Source organism: Aythya marila (genome assembly GCF_965140915.1).
Source record: "Aythya marila genome assembly, chromosome: 1".
Classification (NCBI taxonomy): domain Eukaryota; kingdom Metazoa; phylum Chordata; class Aves; order Anseriformes; family Anatidae; genus Aythya; species Aythya marila.
Genome location: NC_139042.1, coordinates 178,313,543 through 178,336,108, shown reverse-complemented (window position 1 = coordinate 178,336,108; position 22,566 = coordinate 178,313,543). Strand labels below are relative to the sequence as shown.

The 22,566-nt window shown below is 33.4% G+C and overlaps 2 protein-coding genes across 3 annotated transcripts in view; one reads left to right on the top strand and one right to left on the bottom strand.

Moving 5' to 3' along the window:
• IMMP2L (inner mitochondrial membrane peptidase subunit 2) overlaps nucleotides 1-22,566 on the top strand; it is a 462,507-nt gene that overhangs the window by 196,888 nt on the left and 243,053 nt on the right. The window lies entirely within an intron of this gene.
• LRRN3 (leucine rich repeat neuronal 3) lies at nucleotides 3,090-5,612 on the bottom strand (the record flags this gene model as incomplete). Its single annotated transcript, XM_082752044.1, has 1 exon — nucleotides 3,090-5,612. One exon carries the CDS (start codon nucleotides 5,610-5,612, stop codon nucleotides 3,486-3,488), a length of 2,127 nt encoding a protein of 708 aa, XP_082608170.1. The 3' UTR covers nucleotides 3,090-3,485.

Here is a 22,566-nt window from a genome sequence, read left to right as displayed (position 1 = left end):
TAAAATAATATGAAATAGATATAATGAAATAAAGGTCTGCAGGCTGTCTTACATTGCTAATGGAACACAGGTACTTCACGCACACACACAGAAGGTATGTATATAATAAAAGGGTTAAAAATGGTTTGTGTATAATAGAAGGATAAAACAACCATTCATTAATCAGTATACATACTTAAATCTGTTTTAAGTGAGTTTTGATGGCTTCACCACCACCATGCTTTTAGCCTTTGACATTCTTACTGTAAATAGAATAATTTCAAAATGTTTCTACTTGCCTGTTAGAAACGTAAATTTTCAATTTAAATTCAAAGTGTCCATAGAATACTGAAGAATTGCAATGCGGTTGATGTATGTGTTCATGAATAAATGGATGTTGGTATTACCTTGAATACATTAGTAAGTACGTCTTCTAAAAGTTTTAATCTAATTTTGCATGCGTTTCATTCTGCAGATTTTTTGGTAAGAGTGAGAACTCTTGGAAGGAATATCACTGTTCTGATTATTGTAGTTGTATTCCTGCTCTGTTTAGGGGTGCTTATCCAGTTAGATAAGCACCCCTAAAGAAATCTCAAATGTTTTAGTGGATGAACTACTTAAACTCCTGTGATCTTGTAACCTATTTTAGAGAAACTGTTGACCTTGTTCTTATGGACATTTTCCTAGTATTTCTTCAAGTGGCATTTTTAAGTGAAGGCATAAATAAACAAATAAATAATACTACTCAGTTTAATTATGATTAATTACTAGAGATGCATCTTTATGGTTGTTAGGTTACCAAAGTGTTTTTGTTTTTTCCTACTGAAAACAAAAGCTTAGTTTCTTCTTTAAGAGATAGAGAAAGGAAAGTGTAAAGTTGTAAAATGTATTCTTCAAGGTCATGGGAGAGGAGAATTACAAAGGTACTTTAACAAAATGTAGTTGTATTTTTCTTTTTGAGCGACAGGTGAAATCATATGCATCTGAGCAGTTGGAAATAGAATAATCCATTTCTTCTTAAAATGTTTGGTATATTTTCATTTGATATCTGTATAAAGTATGGAATTATTCAAATAATTAGTTACTCAGCAGGTTAGTATGAAAATTCTATATACCAATGCATTTGGTCTATCAAGAAAAAAAAATTGGTGAAATATTTAAATAAAGCAAGTATAATCTGTATTTATTCAGTACGGCAGGAAGTGTGAAATTTTCATATCAGAGCTCCCCATTAGAGTTGTATTCATGTGCTGTTTTATAACACTCTGTGGAGCTGTTTTTGCATGAAAGAAGTGAGATTCTTGTTTCTAAACTCTAATAATTGTAAGTTCTAAATGTAACTTGATTCTAGAGGTAGGTGTGCAAGGTATATCCACAAAGTTCTTGTTACCATGTACATTATGTGCACAGTGATGGCTGTGGTGTTGGGTACCTGTTTTTCATAAACAAATCCCCTCTGGAAGTTCTCTCCATGGTGCTAAAATCTGACATACCCTTTCAGCATCTTTATCCGATACATTTCAATGTGCCTGTGTGTGCTGCTTCATCAAGTATTTTTTTTTCTTTTTCTTTTTTTTTTTTTCTTCAGTGAAGCATATACAATCTATGAATATACTATTGTTTAATAGTTTATAATTAACATCAAGTTGTTCTTTCTGCCTTTGACAACTTCGAAAACAACCTTTATGTGATTTTAAAATCCTGGGATTTAATTAGAAAAAGGACGTCTTTAACATGAAAGTATGTTATTCATTAGCAGTAGGTAAAAGGAAATGATTTTTCCATGTTATAGATGTTTAAAGACCAATAATACTTTGAAAGTATGTAAAAATGTATAAATACGTGGAAAAAGTAACATTGATGCACAAGAAGTAGCTCGTCTGCTTCTACCTCCAAAAATCTTGTCTGTGAGTCCACACAAATGTTTACTTCAGCCAAGTCTATAAAAAACTGTAAGTTATTATATAGTTTAAAAAGTATAGTTTACTAATGACTTACAAGAAATATTCATCACTCCTATTCTCACTGTGTAATGCAAACTACCTATTCATCCAATAATATTTAATTCCCTAAGTACAATTTACAATATTTTTTTTTTCTCCCTATTTGTATATATAACTATCAACTGAAATAACATAAAAAATTCTGCTACCAATTTCTTTGTTTGTAGTCACCATATTTTTTCATCAGCTATCTTAACAGTCAGATATTTTTTCTGTACTGGATTTAGGAATAGTCACTTTTTTTATCCTAACAGAATTGGTTTTAGCTTGTAATCAACATTCTGATCAACAGTTTTTTGTGCACATTTGCTGCTTATGGACCCAGTCCTACTCCCGTGAGAACTTTAACCTCAATATGAGTAGAGTCAGGTATTCATTGTTCTCTTTTCGTCTCGTTTCATTTCATTTCTACTAATAATGTTTCTGTCAGTCATTTATTGCTTGTTACACTGTGAAAGCTGGGGAGGTTTATAAACTAGTCAGTTGTTGTTATTGCTGAACAGAAGTGTGCAGGTCCAGAAAGAAATCCTTAATATCATCTAAACTGTTCAAACTAGCCAAGTTCACTCTATCACCAGCCTAAAGTTTAGACATTACTAATAACTGAATTCCCCCTTTGACTGAAGACAAAATATTGAATTTACATTTTCAGAGTATAAAAATTGCATTTAGTTTTCAGGTTTCTGGGGGGGTATCAAAGCAATTAAAAATGTGCTTTAAACAGTAGCCTGTTGCTCTGTCAGTCTTATGCCTCCTTTCTGCACTTCTCTCTTCCTCCTCCCACAGTAATCAACATGTAAAATACAACATTGCTACTTACCAGTATGGGTAAGTAAGTTGTGAAAGTGTTTATTGTGTAGTTCATTGCAGTTGTACAGCCTAAGGACAGCAAAAATAACCTATGTGCTCAGATTGGCATTTAAACGTGAGAATATGTAAGGAAATATTTTATAAGACTTTATAATGAATTTGTTTATTGTTAGACAAGAGCTCCCAGAATATGTTTTGGAAACAAACAAGACAAAAACTGTTTTGATTTTAATCAAAAATGTATTTTCATCATAAAAAAATTTTACATACTCACTGTGTCTACTCTACAGAATTTGTCCATTTCATTACACCATGTGTCAATCCTAGTATATCTGTTCACTGCAAAAACTCGTGGCTAGTGTGTGTAATACAGCACAGGAGGAGGTATTGCTCAGTTCCACTACTTTTATGTAATAATAATTAAAAAAAAAATACAGAAAATGTGGCTACTTTCACTGTATTCCAGACTTAAGTCTCATGAAAGTTCTAGAAAATGAAGTTAATCGTATTTGGTTGGTAGAATACCCTTAGAAGCCATATTTAAAATTCTTCTCTTATGCTGAGGCATATTTCCATTTGTCAGCAGCAGCAAAGTCCAGGCATCTAATTTCTAAATGAAGTACTTTTTCTTGTTCCCTTTTTATTCAGCACAAATGCAGTCATGTGCTTTTTATTTCAGAGATTGATTGATATTTATGACATATTGGTTGGTACACCTATTACAGTTGCTTTTACTTCCATTGCTGTGCTTTTTTCTTTGCCCATGTCCCAAAGACTGATTAAAGGAGGATAAATCTCGTTGAGTGAAAAGGATTGCTTCTTCAGGTAATTCTTTAGATAGCTGTGTCTGATGTCATAGTTCGTCTCTCGTGAGATGCAGCTGTAGAGATATACCACAGAGATGATTCCCAGAAGAGTACCAAGGCAGACAAGGAATCCTATTACGTTGTTCTTTTCATAGCCTTTCACTGCCAAGTCCAGTCCTTTTGTGGTTACATTGACACATTGTTTCTTATTTTGTGGATAAATAGTGGGAATATCTATACAAATTTTGTATTCAGTTGATGGATTTAGATGTGTTAGGTTGTATACCTGTATATCAGACGGTACTCGAGCGCTCTGTGCAGCCTGAGAGTTTTCTGCTTTCAGAAAAGCAGTCCATCTAACACTGGACTTCAGAATTTTAGAATTTGCTTTCCATGAAACCAAAACAGAATTAGATTTTATATCTTTTATTTTAATGTTCAAAGGTCCATTGCTGTCCTGAGGAAAAGAGCCATCCACTTTAATCATGACTGACTTTAGGTCTGCCCCAACTAAATTTGTTGCTATGCACGTGTATAAGCCACTTTCTTTTTGTGTTACATCACTTATGTCTAATGTTCCTTCAGAATGAATGTAGTACTTATTAGAAATAGTATTAGGCAAAAGTTTGTGTCCTGATGGCGTTATCCAGTAGATTTCAGGTTCCGGTTCTGCTGTTGCTCTGCAGTGTAAGGAAATATGGCTACCAGTTTTCAAATCCAGAGTAGATGGAAAGCTTTCAGGAGCTATCAGAGGGAGACAGATTTCCATCATTTCTCGGAAGTGTATCTGTCTCACGTTCTGGCCTTGGAATTCGGGAGGGTCTACACAAAACAGAGACTCCGGCTCCATGAAGCGAATATTTGTTTTATTCATGTTAATCCAGCGGATGACACAATCACATCTAATGGGATTGCTGTGTATACTGACTTCCTTCAGGTTGGGCAATGATTCAATTGTGCTGCGGTACAGGGCACTCAGCGCGTTGCTATTGAGCATGAGAGATTCCAGCTTGGGAAGTCTGTAGAATGCATTTGGATGAATGTATGATAATCTGGGGTTGTTGGTAGCTTCTATTTTTCTTAAATCTGGCAAATTGTCAACAGCAAGGCTATCTATGGAAATCAGTTCAGGCATGTTATTAATTCCTAACTCTTTTAGGTGCAGCATATTGCTAAAATCTCCTCTTCGTATTCTGTTAATGGGATTCTTATTTAGGTCCAGAAATTTAAGATTTGTAACCTTTTGAAGAGCAATGTGGGGCACTCTAGCAAATCTATTGTCATAAAAGGAAATGCTTTCTAAATTGTCAAGGCCAGCCAAGGCATTATCTGGTATTTCAGTGAGATTTATTCCAGCTAAAACTAGGCTGCGCAGATTGGTAAGGGCCTTGAAGTTCATATCTTCGATTCTGATTATTGGATTTTCTCCAATCATGAGAATCTCCAGATTAGGAATAGCTTCAAACCACTTACTGTTGATCATTTGCAGACCGTTTGAATTGAGATGAAGTCTGAGAAGATTATTGAGGCCTATGAAAGCTCCAGGTGCAATCACAGAAAGCAGGTTATGATTAATATAAAGCTCTTGCAAATTGTGGAGTCCAGAGAGACATTCTTCAGGGAGTTCAGTAAGTTTGTTTTCTTCAAGGTACACAGAAAGCAACTGTGGTATCTTTGTAAGATTAATACTGGCCACTGAGGATAAATTGTTCTGAGATAAATCTAGACCAGTCAAATTCACTGGAAAGTCTACTGAGTGTTCAATTTTTGCAATATTGTTAGTCTGTAGAAGTAAAACCTGTGTGTCGGCAGGCAGTCTGTCTGGAAAATTAAAAAGGCCTAAATCATTACAGTCCACTGTTGGAGCCTCCATATACACAGACTTGGGAGTGAACCAAGGTCTGATCTCACATATACATGACTCTGGGCAGTCTGCTTTTTTTTCTACAGCTTGTACTACTGCAGTGATAACTAGGCCAAGTAGAAAATTAATTTTGAGTTGCATGTCCTTCATCTTAGCTCAAATGTTCAGAAAAGTAACAGACCCCGTAAGTATTCCACGGTTATGGTTTTGCAATTCAGTATGACCCGGTCAATTGATAAAACGCACACTTGCATTTGTCAAATGCTGATTGCGAAGGACTTTCTTCCTGAGGATAAGTGATAAATTTGCAACCAACTTGTCCAGTAGTAAGAGACATTTTGTGGAAATGAAGGTCACTCTGTCCTTGATGACATAAAATTGATAAGCTTTGTGAAGATGAAGCATGTATAGATGGTCATAGGAGATTAAGCAATTCATTTATTTAGTAGTATTAACTTCAAATCCCATGATTGATTAGTGTTTGCAGGAATGACAGGATGACCTAAAATATAAGAAGAGGAAATAATTAGTATAAGAAACTATAAAGTTATAAATTAATTTAGCCATCTCTTGCTATCTAGTGTTAATTATTGCAAGTAAGAAAAGAAAATGACTGTGGTGCCTAGAGTATTGTAGTGGTATCCGGATAGCATAAATGAAGTTAATATAGTAATATATCTTCAGACTTTGTAGCTTGTCATACATCCAGTGGAGCATTGCTCTGAAGAAAGATGAAGATTCATAAAGTATAAAGCAAAATATATCAGTGAGATTTTTCTACATATTTTATGCCCCTTAACAATATATTTTATTTTTTTTTACAGTTATCAGTAGAAGCAGACTGAGTTCTGTTGGCTTTGAAAATGTAAACACTGAGCAAAATCCTACAGAGCATGAATATTTAACTTCTGAACATAAAATTTATAAATATAAAGAACTTAATTTACGTGTAATCAGAGGAAAATTGAATGGTTGGATTAATACACATTCCTAATGATGACATTCTTAGGCAAGCCTTTGAGATACTTTGAGATACTTTGAGATACTATCAATTTACAAAATTGATAATCCACTAAATTTATCATTTTTTAATTCTTTTTGTAGCTGATGTTTAGGAAGAAAACTTTTTATTCTCTCTTTCTTTAAAGCAATTAGAAAGGAATATATACCTTATATTAAATAGCTTGTCATTTTGGCAAATTTAGTCTAATTACTGGCTTGCTTATTTTGGCTTCAATAGCTTCAATTGCAGGGAAGAATAAAAAACAGAAAATCGTCTTTAGAGTGATAAGAATATACGAAAAACAGCCAACGCTAGCAGTTGCTTTTTCATCTGTAGCTCTGCAAGAATCTGAAATTTGCTATTAAGTTGCAGACTGTCTTCATATCCCAAATGATAACAAAGACTGGAGTTGTAGCATTCTGAAATGTCAAATGTGTCCTCTCTTCAGATTTTTGGTATCTACTTACTTTTCCTAGGGAAAAATATCCTACTACTAGTGTACATTGTATTCCAAGTGATATAATTCAAAAGCTTCTGCGTTTCTATATATTAAGTAGTATATATTAGCTGCTGTGTTTACTTCAGAATATGGACTATACACTAACTGTTACCAGACTTTGTCTCAGAAGGCTGCTGTATGATACACATTTATGCCCTTTTCCCCTTTGGCTTTTGTATTGAAATTCACAGTGACATTGTTTACAAACTGTAAGATGAGATCAATGCTTCATTGACATTGATAAATAACTTCTGAGATGTTGTTGGTATCGATAGACAGAATTACAAAAGTCAAGTGTCAAGGATTTGGATTTTAGATTTCCTTTGCAGGCTCAGGAGGATTGGACATGTTGATCAAATAGGCATTTCGTATCAGCTCAGAAGAAAGGTGTTGGACAATGTTGAGTATTGAAGAACATTTGGCAAATGTTTGTGGCTTCTGTGTTATGTACATTTTAAGACATTTAATATTTTATTTTAACACGTAAGTATATCAAAAAAGTGAACAGACAATGTGTGAGGTAAACATACAGAAACATTCTGCTGTTTTGAGGATTAATAATATGTTTTTTGTGGAAATGGCCCAGTTTATACTGAAATGCAAAGCTATGTCGATAGAAATAGTAAAAATATAATCTGTTCCTTTATTCTGGGAAATGATATGAACTTGGGGCTTGCAGAAAAATAGAGATTTGCATTGGACAGCAAATGCTTATAACTTGCTCTTAATTTAGTCATCAGAAGGCAAGGTGATGTGCCTATATGGAATACTGTCCCATTTACTAAAGGTCTCTCAGTAGAAATCATTCAATGCCAAATGCACAGACGTAATTTACTATATAGGCAGAGGAGAGGATTTGGAGGAGATGGGAGAGCACTTTTTGAATCCTGTTCCTGATGCACTTAGGCACATGTTCCATTGACTTCTGGAATTTTAATTGGAATGTATATTACAAATACATTTGTATGGCAAATACAAAATGCAAGCTTCTAGTAATTGAAATGTCATTGGAACTCTTACCTGAGTAATATAGATATTGAGGTTCAATAAATTACTCCTGCAGATATCTAAGCTCAGCATTTAAATTCTATTATGATGCTTAGGACTACTGCTCAGTAGAGGTACTGGGAAAGTATTTTGGGGGAGCATGACTAAATAGTTGGCCTGCTTTTGTGCTGCACCCTGGACATTTGCTGTTGGTCACTGTGAATGATAGTATGTAGACAGAGATGGACTTTTCATGTGTAAAGTACTAGGTACCTGAGATGCTGTACACAGAAAAGTATGTAAATTACTACATTTTTGTGTACATAAAACCAACATCAGTTGTACTTCAGCTTCTATGTGACACTTGAGCCTGAAACAAGGGCATTAGTGGACATTTTCACATCATATATTAATTAGACTGGGCTTTCTCCAAAAGGAGTCAAAAAGATATGAGAGATCCAGGTTGAAATTCTTCTTTATGATTTAGTTTGATGTCTTTTCTGTTTCTGGTGAATGCTTCAGCTAATAAGAGACCAGCTCAAGCTCATGTAGTGTTCTAGCATTAATCTTACTTATTTCTCCAGTTGAAATGCTTCTGCCTTGTATAAAATATTCACTGGGGTTGAGTGCCTTGAATAACAGATTGTAGAATAATTTTCACTCTCTCCAAGCCTACAAAGTCATCATTCCAAAATACATTGTTTCACTTCAGAAAGATTTTTGGTTAAATAGTGTTATATTTGTGTATTCTTTTATATGAATATGATTTGCTATTGACTTCATTCAAGGTATGGAATAAAAGAATATTTCTAGAGTAGTGTTGGCATCCATCGTGCCTTGTGGGACACTATACAAAAAAAAAAAAAAAAAAAAAGCATTGAGAGGCACAGGAAAAAATGTGTAGGATGGTTTGGGTGGCAAAACATTTGTTTTGGTCTTTTTGTTTCTAATAGTATTATTGTGTCAATCTTCAATATACGATGTTGACAAAAATGTTAAGAAAGTATGGATTACTGATGTTAAGTTTTCTGGTCCCATTTGAAGAGATCAAAACCCAAAATGAAGTTAGGCAGTATGACTTTGCTTATGTCAACTTGTTGTATTGATTGTGTGAGTCTGTGTTCCTGTGTGTATGTAATTAATTTCTAACCTTGAGATATGTACAAACCATTTTGAACTGAGAAGTGAGCTGCAGTTTACTGTAATAAAATAAACCTCATGTAAACTGCTATCTTGCACTCGAGACTATAAATTGTAATTGAAGTTCAATTTCCTTGAAGAATGTAGCCTCACAGAGATAAATGTTTATATTGGAAATAAGCATTTAACTTTGTGATACTTTGAACTTTGGGAACATGTTGATTCCCTTTCTTCATTAATATACTGATAACAGTAAATAAAGATTAAATTGAAAAACTCGTACTAACTGTGACTTTCAGAATTTTTATTAATGCCTTCCAGTGCTTTAAAGCTAAGTGCTTTGTACCATCTGGAGCTGTATGTGAAAATTTTGCATTTCAAATATCCAATTTTAAAGGTACCAGTAAGGAGGACAAAGAGAACCTGAAGGTCATTTGTCCTGTTCCTTGGAATAGTATTTAAGGTATCTGAGATTTACATATGGAGGCTTTCTGTGCAAAAGTAGATTTTTTTTTTCTAAACAAACAAATAAAATAATTGAAATACTGCAGTTATGTAACCATAATCTGTTACATAAAAACTCTATTTTTATTACAGCTCTTTTTAGTGGGTTTTGATGGTGATTTGATGTATTTGATGTGATGCAATTGATTCTTAAAACTTGTGCTGACTATGATGCAGAACAGACAAACCTGTAGAGATGAGGCTCAGCAGCAAACTACCACCCGCTAGCTGAGCTGTGGGATTAGTGTTTTCACACAAGCAGCAGCAGGAGCTATGCATGGTAGTTTTAGGGTCTTTGATGTAAAAGTCTTTACTTGAGTGCACTGAAAAATTGTTATTAGCAGTCTGATTGTACATGTATTTCCTCATTTGGATAAAATGTTGTGGTTTGCTTCATAATGTCTGAAGTTGAAAAGCCTAAATAGCTTCTGCATCTAAAATATTACTATTGCTTATTAGCAATAATAATTATTCAATATTTTATTATTCTTTTTTCTGTGTTATAAGTTCTATCATAAAGTATTTAAATTTTTGTTGAGAGACTCTTTAATTTCTTCTGGAAGTTCATCCCTGTTACATTCAATCCATAGTTATGGTCTTATTAAATGCAGTGTGTCTCTTGCTTGTAAGGTATTACCTCTTGCTTTTAGGAAGACACACCTTGGATTCTTTGGTAAGCGTGACTTCTTGCAACCTAATTATCTCTTGTGTAGACAAAGATTGGTATGTCTTAATTAGGTTTGTTTCGTTTACTGCTATTGACAGCTGGAGCCTTGGTTTACAAGAGGGTATCACCATTATTTGAGCTGGAAAAGACATTCAGTGAATGAATAAACTGAGCAATGTTTCTCGTCACTGGAGCAACAGACAGCTAAAAACCAAGTCAGAGTGGGCAGAAAGGAAAAGAAACACGTCAGGTTTTGGCAATCTTTCTTTTCCACTTCAGCAGTTAGAGAGACAGTGATAAAAACTAAAAATGCAGCAGCTACACTGCAATGTGCCCTGCTGGCAATAAGGCAAACAGTTCACTTCACAAGGACCAATTTAGAGGTGGCAAGCATTTTGAAAACACAGCTGTTCGTACAAAGCTACCTTTCAAAAACATCAACTGAAAGAGCCACTTCTCGGTTCTTGTCATTATAACCACTTTGAGCGTTTCTGTGGACAGAAATCCTGGAAATGTCAACTAACCAAAAACTGGGGATGAGATTTCATTCCTCACTTGACTGTGGTTACAGCACTTTGTTTTTGTTTGTTTGTTTTTTATTATTATTTATTATTATTTTTTTTAAGTCAGAGACAAGGAGTTATACAGACTACATTTGAAAATTTAGTATTTTTCTAACACTTTTTGTGATGTTCTTCTTCCTTGCTTGTTGAATGATTAAAATAGAAAAGATGTTTTTTCTTCGGGCATTTTTATTACAGTACTATTGATTAAAAAAAAAAAAAAAGTGCAACAACTTAATTCTTGAACTACTTCAAATAAATGGTGCTTTTTTTTTTTTTTTTCCATATATAACTATTTTATTATTACTTTTTTTTAATACGTGTGGAGTCTGTGACTGAACAATGAATCTAAGTTTGGTTTTAAAGCACAAAAAGATAATACGGTAGATTTTCATAAGAGAACCTGTCCTGAAATAAGATATTTCTGGAAATATGCTCTATTAGATGGTCTGATACAATTGCTGGAAATTATATAGGCTTCGTAAAAATGGAAGGAATTTCTGCTGGAAGGAATATGGAGTCTTACTTTCATTCCACTCTCCAGAGCAAGGAGTTTCATACAGAATCCTGTTTCTCTTTACAAATTAACAAGTGCAAATTAACAGTTAACTGTAATACACTCTTACTGTTTTATGTTGTTATATATGGCTCAGATACAGTTTCACATTGAAATGCAAATGTGAATGGGTGTTACTGAGAATCTTAGTTTTGAGGTGTTCAACTTGGGTGGCTGACAGTATCAGATGATAGTTGGATTTTTAGAATGTTGGGTTGAAAAACTCAAAAATGACTATCTAAAACTCATGGACACATTTGAAAAATTTGACTAGGGCTACTGTTGGGATGTTTTTTTAATTATGAAAATCTACTTTACTTTCTTCTAATAATGGATTTTTAGAACTTCAGGCTTGCCCTGTATAGCAGTAAGTGCAAGATGCAAAGGAAATGGCAAAGCTACTTGTATTTAACCCTAGAAGCAATTTGCAGTGTCTGAATATTTATATATTTATTTCAGTGCATGTGTGTATATTTATTTTGTGAACTTGTTACACTTCTTTTTTTTTTTTTTTTTTTTTTTTTTTCCATTTTTGGAATAAATTTCCCTGAGGGAAAGGCAAAAGTATAAGATGTTTAATATGTCTGTAAAACAACAAGTTCTCACACCATAGACACTACAAGATAAGAATGGCATGATTTTGTGTGTCATTAAAAATTCTTAGCATCCATTGGCATTATGTGCTTTGAGTCTACTTTAATGTAAAAATAATTTCATAAAAACATTATGATCAGATAGATCCACATGATCCACCCCTTCTCCTTCATTCAGAGTCTGGTCTGCTATCCTTGTGCTCTTGTTTACTGTATGTTGAAACAATTTCACAGCTATCAGAGGAATTACCATCATATGCAATTCATTAAGAACTTACTGTAGTTGTATCTCTTGTATCAGTTAAAAATTTCATTAAACAAACTTTGTGATATTATAAAGCACAAAGCCTTGAAAATAGATTTAAAATAGATATGTTGAATGTACAAGAAAGTAAAACGGAAGCCAAAGGCATATTAATATATGATATGTGAGAATTTAATACACATTATATCTTAGAAAAACTTTTAAAAGGACTTGAAGGAACAGTTGGTAAAACCTTTTAAAAATTTGAGAATGGAAAAGATATTGCACTTGTTTCCTATGTATTTTAAACTGGCTTAGCATGATTGACCATGGAATGGCAGATAACTGTGGGACCACCTGCATGTGAAGCAAGGCATTTGTCAATCATAATCACAGTGCTTAATAGAAATAATATATAATTTTGTTACTATTCTAAATTTGGCAGTGGTTGAGGCAGCAGCATTGTGCATTGGAACCATAGTGGTGGATGAGGACCACTGTCCTGTGCATTAACTTGCTGAAGAACAGAATTGTGATCTTTATTCCATGGAGCTTTCAATTCAAATACAGGAAAAATGACGACAGATGACAGGGCAAGAAAGAAAGAGAAGTCACCATGACAATCTCAGAACATACCAGGTTTTATTTTTTTCCTTTAGCCATGACATAATAATTTACTGTCATGATCTTGGATAAGTTTTCCAGGCTTTTCTTTTAAATTTTCAGTCTGTAAAACTGACACTTTCATGTGCTTTTGACTTATTTTGACTCATTAAATCATTAAATCATGCCACCGTTTCACAAGTGGCATGGCAGAAGAGGATGAAAAGTTTGTGCAATGATACTGGGTAAAGGAAATAATAGTTTCATCAATTAGTTTCTTTTTTTTTTTTTTTTTTTTTTTCTTAACTACTACTCCTAAGATGAAATACATAAAATAATATGTAGGTATTTCTTTCTGTGTGAGCAGAGATATTAGAAAATTATATTTACATGACAAGATGATGAATTTCAATTGAAGTTGCACACTTCTTTTCCATTTTTGTTATAATCTGTCATCTATATTCTGATTCCTTGTATAGCATTCCAAATCCTCTTGTAATAATTTCAATGCTTGTCAGTTAGACTACATCTAATAACTTGGATTGGACCTGGATTAATTGTAAAATAAGCCTCAAAGTAATCAGATTTTTTTTATTTCTTTTTCAAAAATCAGATACTGAATGTATAATTCTGATTTTTTTCTATTTTTTTCATTGCTACAATTACTTAATTGTTTTGATTTCTAAAATAAAGCTACAAATCTATTTTCTAGTTGTCAGAGAAAATAGCAAGAAGATTGAAAATAACTTTTCAAAGTACTTAAATCTTTTGTATCCTTGTTATAGTTCCTACCCTCAGAACTGTTTCTCTATGTAAGTGCGTTATCTATTGTTGTCATTACCAGGCAATTATGTTAAAAAATTATTGCTGTAAGTTGGTAAAGTAATGTGTTAGTTTAATTTAGATTCATCCATACACGTTCAACTTCTTTTTGACAGTTGTCATGTTAGTAGCAGCAAAGCACATTTTGGCAGTTACCTAGGCACATAGTTGGCAAGAGAACGATCACGTTCTGGATGTGGGTGAATGTACCCAGTTACCAGATGCTCCAAGCAGATGGCCAGAACTAAAGATGAGTTAGACCAGTTTTGGCTGGATTTTCTAGAAAGCTACCACACCAGTTCTGGGGGCCTATAATACATATGACTAGTAAAGAATCCTAGCCAAAATCAAGCAGAGCTGTTGGCAAAGTCTGCATTTTGTATTTTTATTTTGTGGTTCTTACAATGTAAATGTTAAACATGCCTACAACATAGAAGCAGGTGTGCTCAGGTAGTTGTAATATAGGCAAAGAAAGATAGTGGCAGAACTTAACACATAATGTTTTCCTTGTGAATTTATTATGATTTTTTTTTTTTAAATTTATCATGGGAAAAAAGGTCACTGTAATAAAATTAGCATAATAGTAAGGAAGATAATTTTAGGAGCTGTAATTTCTGTTGTATAATTTTTCAATAACAAAGATTTAGGTTTGAGAGACCTGAATTAATTTAAACCATCAATCTTTAATGGCAGACTCCAAATGTTTAGTGTTTTCACCTTTTAGTTATTGCTATATTCATAATTTGTTTTGAGATATCATCATGTCAAGGTAAATGTCCCTATACCTAAAAAAATAAACACCCAACAACAAACCAAACAACCAAACAAGCAAACACAGTGCACACTGGATATGATTTTAAACTACAATAATCTAAAGATATAAAAGGGCCTAGTGAATACAATTGTATCAGGAGCATCCTGATACAGTCTCAGCCTGTATTTGATGTATACTGCATGGAATGTAGTTTAAGATCCACGAAGGGGAAAAAATTATTGCTTGTCATTTGAATTAGTGGAAAATCCTGAGTAAAAAAAAAAAATATATATATATATATATATGTATGTATGTATGTATGTTTGAAGTACCAGTAGTGGGTGTGATAATCTATTCTATATTTTGAATCTTCCCAGCAATATAGGCCAAATTGCTTTAACTTTTTAATTATGAATATATGGGGTGATTAATTATATCCTGAGCCACCTGTGGAATCAGATTCACAATGTATTGTTCAACAGAAGTGGATATATGTGTGTGTATATATATATATAATTTAAATATTATTCAGGCAGTGTAGACATATGGACTGATGAAAAAAGCAATTTCAGGATGCAAAAACTGACAAGGTGTAAAACAGAATATTCTTTGTAATCTTTAGGAAATAATCCTTGCAATCCTTTTTTCTGCTGTGTTTTATGGAGTGATTTATGCATACTCATAAATTACCTCACAGAGATACTCATTTCTGATTGCAGAAAGTATTTTGATTTGTGTTTAGTTTTAATTACGGTTTTTGCTTGGTTGAGCATCTCATTGCTAATATTTCATGTAAAGTTTGTAGTGGGTTTACGTGGCAAGGTTTTGGGAAGGGCCCCATTGTTTTCCAGATCCGAGCCAATAACATGGGGCAGCTTCTAGATCTTTCTCACAGAAATCACCCCTATGGCTCCCTGCTACCAAAACCTTGCCACGTAAACCCACTACAAAGGTTTTTTTTGTTTTTTTTTTTTACATGATTTACAAAACTAATATTATTTTCAGACCTGAAATTATTGCTTTTTTGTATGTATGACCCATTCGTCAGCTCTAAACCACACTATGAGATTATCATGGTTCATTTCTTATTTCCCCAGAAATGAATACATTTAAATGCAGATATTATTTTCTTTTTATGATTTGTTTTTCAAAATAGGACCAGAATAAAAAGGATAAATACAAGATAAATAAATCTAAGCACTTAAGCTTAGTGTCCCTTCCTACATGTGTAGCGCTATAGCTCAATAATCATATACTTCTAGAAACACTATCTTCTTTCAATATTTTTCTTCCTTTCATGTTGTTAAGATAATTTATGTCCAAATTTGCAAACTTATTGATTCCATCGTACCTCTCCAGCACATGTAGACTCAGAGGCACCCTTCCCATCTTATTTTTCCCCAGTCCTTCTATTTTTTTCCATTATTTTAAAGGATTTTTTTTTTTGTATACCTGAGTTTTTTAAAGTCATCCATGTAATCTGCAATATTTAAAACCACACATGTTGCTGTGCTTCAGAGAAGTACACATACACCATGGAAAAACTTAAAGCAAAGAACACGTTATCAATTCTCTATGACATTTGGAAGGGTTGATTTATCTCTTACTTCATCCTTCCTTGGCCGTTGAAACCAGACAGAAAGTATCTCAGAAGTAGTTAATCCACTATCTCAAAAAGAAGAGGTGCAGGTGATACTCTGAAATTGTGACACAAGTGCTTTCTTCATTAGTGTGTAATAATAGGTAATGCAGGTATTTGTGAAGGCCAATAGCAGACCTACTTGCTTGCATTGCTTGATGCAGTACCAATACCAATAAATGTGCATTGGGGATTAAGTTGTTTAACCATAGCTTAAACTGATAAACAAGAATAATTTAGTTTTGCTGTGTGGCTTTTCCTGCCAGTTCTTATAAATGTAAACTGAATATGCAGTATAAGTTCTCTTGCAGGATAATTATCCTTCCTTCAGGCAACAGGTGTCACCTTATTTAGTATTATAATGATGGAAGATATAAAACACCTGTCTTTCTCCTTGCAAATGACTCTGTGTCCTCTGTTAATGAGCATGGAAATGTCACCTTAAATTGCTTTAATGTTCTCAATCCTAAGGAAACAAAGCATGGAAGTAATTTGAAGTTCAAAATCCACAAGAGTTGTGAAGTTTGCCTTAGTATGCGTTAAATTGTCCTTACTATGATATCCTATTTTTATGTGGGCAATGCTGATTTTGAAAATAAGTCTAGATTTGATTTCTATAATTTGGAATACAGAGTACAGAGCAGTGTGAGCATTCTAACTTCTTTATTTTCAGACCCTATCTCTGGCTCAATTTCCACTACTGGTTATCAAGAATAATCATCATGTATTCTTGAAATTCCAGTTCTGAATCTCCAGTGCCATCTGGTAACTTTCAACTGGTTAAAGGTTGAGATTATTCTGGAATCAAATGAATGGGTAAAGCAACACATCTGAATGGCTGAGAACTTGAAAAGTCCTGAAAGCATTTCCCTGAAAGTGACAGAATGTTCTTTTCTGTCTCCTGTCATCCATGAGACAGAAGAGATAATGTAAGCTAAAGAAGGAATCCAGGAAACGTTTGAAAGTTACAGAAGTAATAAGTAGAAAGTTATAGCAAATATGAGGTGAAATAGCTTTGTTTGGCAGTCCTTCAGGAACAGGCTTTTAGGGTTGATCAAGACTTGCATTACAAGCAGTAAGGAAAATACTCTGAAGGCCATAAAAATGTTTGGCTTGAAAACTGGGTTTCAGTTTCATTGGTTAATAAAGGTCTGTCTTGGAACAAAACAATGAAAAATTATTGAGATGAGCTCTCTTTACAGTCAGGATGTCTAATTCCTTTTAATGTCCTTGTGGTTTATACAGCCATATGGATACAGAAAACTGATTTTCACAAGCCTAAACTTTTAATGAAAGTTGCAGAATCTACTTTAGGTAGGGACATAGACACTCAGTTGCAAAAATCTATCATTACCTTGAAAGAAAACTGGAAGACTGCAGTTTCATATTAACAAAGATAAAGTGAAGCTTGCTGTTTGGTTATTGTCAGGTAGGGATCTGTGCCCAGCCAAAAAGACTTCACAACAGGTTGAGCAGGTTGTGTTAACAGTAGCTTGGTCTGTTATCATTATTATTTTTTATTTTTAATTTATTTATATTTTTTTTTTGGTCAAGAGAATCCCTGTTTTGAATATTTTTGAATTATTTCCAGCAGGATTGTGTGTGCTTTATCATTGATATAATAAATAAGAGAGTATCAAGGATATTTTGGATATAAACCATTCCCACTTGATATTTGCAGATCAAAATATTAACTAGTACCTAAGCTCAGCTAATAAGCACTCTTTTTTTTTTTTTTTTCTTCTTCTTAGGATGAATAATACTATTATAATGCTATGTACTTGCCAAAACGATAACCTAGGAAGTGATTAGTTGAAGAAGTCTTGATGACTTTCATTTGTTCCTCTTCCTGGTTTTCCTTGCTTCCTTCTGGGTTTTATTAATTTCAGGCACTGCTATAAGACTTTGTGACTGTATGTCAGAAAAGAAAGAATTACATTCTGTTCAAGCAAAAAGGCTCCTGATGATGTTCCCAAATACTACTTCCCTATATGTGGAATCAATTTCTAGAGCTGTTAAGGAAAGCAACATGTCTCTTCTCTGAAGTATTTTACAGAACACACAGTCCTACAGCAACCCACTAACTTGTTTTTGAATTGAAAGGTTTGTTTTGATTTATTTTGCTTTCCTTTGTAGATAAAATAGTAGATTATGTTCCAATGTGATCCTTGAAAGATAAACCTGTATATTCTAATGAAAAATATTTCTGCTTAATTTGCTCAATTGTGAAATACCATATATTTCAAGCAGTTTCGAAGGTTTGACATGATTAGCCTTCATTAGTTTGGTAATTAGCTTAAGCAGATTGTTTTGGAACAGGCTCATTCCTGCTACTGAGTCAATCATATTTTGTTACAAAAGTTCACGCTCGAAGAATTTTTCACCACAATTTTAATTGCTTTTTTTTTTTTTTTTTTTTTTTTAAATAAAGTTAGGAAGCATGAAACTGCAAATTTGTCTCACTGAGAAAAATCCTTAATTCCAGAGGCTGCACATACTAGTTTGATATTGTAAAGTTTGTCTTCTGCTTCTGCATGTTATAGAAAGAATGTTGCAGAGTTAGATGGATGGTATAGATAGGTAATAGAAATGTAGGTAATTACCAGGAAACATCCTTCCACTGTAACAGTTGTTGTAGCACAATCTTTATTAAATATCCTTTGTTATGTTCAAAATTATTATAATCAGATTTTCTGTCTGATGTGACAATACTAATGGGAGCACTCACAATACCTGAAATACCACATGCATTTCTTCATAAAATAGACGTCAGATAAAGTCGAAGAGATTGGCCATAGGAAAGGAAGATCCATATAGAGTATTCAGCAGTTAGGACATGTTAGAATCCAGGTAAGGTTAATTGTGGTCTCATTTAATTTTGTAACTGGAAAACATTCAGAATAGTTATTGATGAAAAATCGATTTAAGGTAGCTCCATCCATATCTCCCAGACTTGCAGATATTGATTTGGGAGATGCTGATATGTAGCATTCAGTCTTCCTGTCAGTCAGTTTCAGAGTTTAAAAGAACAGTATTTGGTAAGAAGAGTTATCGAACTCTTCATCATGGCTATGACTGTTTTGTTGTTTTGTTTCAGTTTGGTCATCTTAGATGCTGCTTAGCTTTGGAATTATAAGGAATTTGTTAATTTCCTTCTTAATACCTATGATTCTGAGCTCAAAAGCACAATTTCAACTGGTAATATTGTACCAAAATAAAGCTTTGTTTTGTTATGAAAACTGTAGGTGCAAACAGTCATAACTCGGCTTTTCTCTGCTAGAGGCAGAGAGGAGAGTAAGATGAGGGGGAAAGAGAATCTCTTTTTTTCTTCCTGGTTTTGTCTTTCTCTTGCTCACCATCTTTGGAAGTTAACTGAGTTGGAAGTAAAAATGAATAGATTTTGACTTAATTCTACTTCTACTCTACTAGATGTATAGCAGCACTTCACTGAAAAAAATACATTTATTTTTATATATCCTTTGAGGACTCTGTTTTTTTTTTTCCTCAATCTGAGGGCATGTTTTGCTCTGGCTGAAGCTACCTGTGTAATGGATGTTTGGAGACCCATGTGGCAAGATTAGACTTCTCAATCCCTTTTATGCCCAAAAGAGGCAAGTGAAAACAGCAATTATCATGCCATCAGCCTCGTACCAGACCTCAGCTTTCACCACACATAATTTGAAAGATCTCAAATTGTAGTCTAAGCTCTATGTTTCTTTGGGTTATCAGTGTTTCCTACTTTCTGCAGTGTGCTGACATTTATGTTCACTTACCAGTTCTGGATAATGATTAATTGCAAATGATTAATTGATAAATTTGACCACTCCATTCAAAAATCACATGAAAACAGGTTATGACTTCTAAATAATTTTTTGCAATACTTTTTGCATATAAGGAATTTGAATTAATATATTAATTCAGATTTGTTGTTTGATACTCTAAGTTTACTGTTTAATCTGTGTAACGCTTTCTGTTGGATTTACTCTGTAAATGAATGACTCACTTTTCTAAAAATTATTTCTTATAAACTGTGTTGAATCCAAACCACAATTTCCTTCACACCTGAAGAACTGCAATAATAGATCCCAACTTTATTTTGAACAGCTTGTTGTGTGAGTATGGTTTTATTCATAGAAACAAGTTTGAGAAGAAAAAAAAAAAGTGAATGTATTTGTGAATAAATATATTTATTATAAATTTATATTTATTATAAATATTTATATGTATGAAAACATATGTGAATATTGTTGTAAGATATGATGCAGAAAGTCTCAGTCACCTTGCATTATTTCCTCCTACGTTTAACTTCCTATGTTATAGACATAGGTTCTAAAAATGCTACAAATACTTGTAAACTGTCTCCTGATTTTTTTTACATACAAGGAGCTTGCAGAGTGGTCCAGTGCACACTGTTTTTTTCTACTGAGAGGTGCTTTCCATGCCTCTCAGAAAAGTCTATTATTTCCTAAGGGCTCAATTGTGTCTCGTTAGGCATAGATTACAGAATAAAGTGGTGATGAGCTGCATTTTCTAAGATAACCACATGGACCTAGAGTGTCTCTGGAGATTAGACTTGTACAGAGTCACGCAAAACTTTTCTGAGATAACCACATCGGCCTAGAATACCACCGGAGGTTAGTCTTGCACAGAGTTGTAAACAACTTTTTCTATCTTTTTTGCAATGGTTTGTCAATGCTGTAGAAATGGTGGTTCAAATTCCCTATCTCAGGACAGGAACTGAAATTTGGGGTTCTCAAATCTTTCTTTCCCTGATACTAGACGCAATAATCACAAGGCACTGTTTTTTGTATAAGCAGTAAGGTTTTGACTGACAGAGTGCTAGTCACAGTGAGGTTAAGTTAGTGTCAGTTTGCTTCCATTGTTATAAATAGAAATGAAATATTATTAAACCAAAACATACCATCATAAAGAAGCTACAGTTTAAGATACCAGAACAGGATGTTTCATTGATAAGAACAGAAAAGTATTGCACAGATAAATCCTTTGGAACGGTCATTATACACACCAAATTACTGCTCACTTGCTTTTTAATAGCATGTCTATAGCCTTGACATTTAATCATAGCAAGAATGGTATCTATTAAATCTCATTCAATAAGTCACCGATTAAAATTATTTTTTTAAGGCCAGTAAAATGCAAAATGCTTGTTATTTTTCTTTTATTACTTCATGTGCTTTTGTTTTCCCTTGAAAACATGTTTGGAAACTTTACCTATAAAGTTGTGTTCCCCTGTTTTTTATATATTTATTTTATCTATTTATCTGTACAAATACAAGAAAAAACACAGGCAGGATTTTATTTAAAAATAACAAGAACAATTTCTAGATGTATATATTGATACCACTAAAAAGAGTATTAGTTTCTACTGAAAGAGTACTTGGATCAGATATTAAGTTTATATAAGAAATAAAGTAAATAACGCATGAAGAGCTAGAACTGACTTGAAAGCGTTCATGCAGATAGAACGCACAACATACAACCTCTGTGCTGTCATGGATGCCTTTACATAACTATACCAAGTGTGTCAAAATGTAATAAAATCTTTATAAATTCTCATTAATTGATGGAGGATTTGATACACTCAAATAGAAGTGTAGAAATTTTCTAGTAGTTTCACTTTAGTTTTACTTGTTTAATAGAGATGTAGATTATGGTTTATTGGTATTTACATCCTTGGTAATTGTTTTGCTTCTCAATATAAAGAACTAGGCTGCATACATGCATAACATATTAGAAATGCCATTAAGCAAATGAATGTGAATTAATGTTTTGCCTCTTTATGCTATGCAAAACACAAATTTTCCCCAATTAATTTACAATTGATTGCTCTATATTGTGCCCCAAGGGAATGGAAAAAAAAAAGTCTGTTTCTATGTTCCCTACTATTCTGTTTCTGTAGTTTGATTAAACTAAGCATCAAAGGAATAAATTATTTATGCATTACTAAAGGTAAATTATTTTAATTGTTAGAATCTAATCACTTCTATGTGTGTATATTCTGGACTAGGATAACGTAACCTGAATTTATTGTTTATTTATCTGTGATATATTTTTAAAGCACATGTATCCAAAGGGAGGCATGTGTTTCCAGCATTTGGACTGCCTGATATATGTAGGTATATGTGGTCTATATGAAACAAATGTGTTGGTCTTTGTCCAGTTCACCAATGTAAGCTTTCATTAATATCTGGAATACCTGTAGCTTGCATTCTTGACAAAGCATAAATACATATTTAGCCTCTGTCAGTTTACCTTCTCAATCAAAGAGATTGATTGAGACTGTACTGCTCAACCTGTTCAGAACTTCTGACCTGTTCATGACTGTTGCAACACTGTTGTTTTTCTTGTCAATCTAATACCAAAATTCAGTTTTAGCCAATGCCGCCCTTCCTATGTTTTACAAAATCTTCTGGGAAAATATAAGTGGGCTTCTTTATACTTCTCTTTGTTCCTCTGCTTCTAAGGTACATAGTGATATAGAAGAAATCAGAAGAGACAAGTAAAATAGG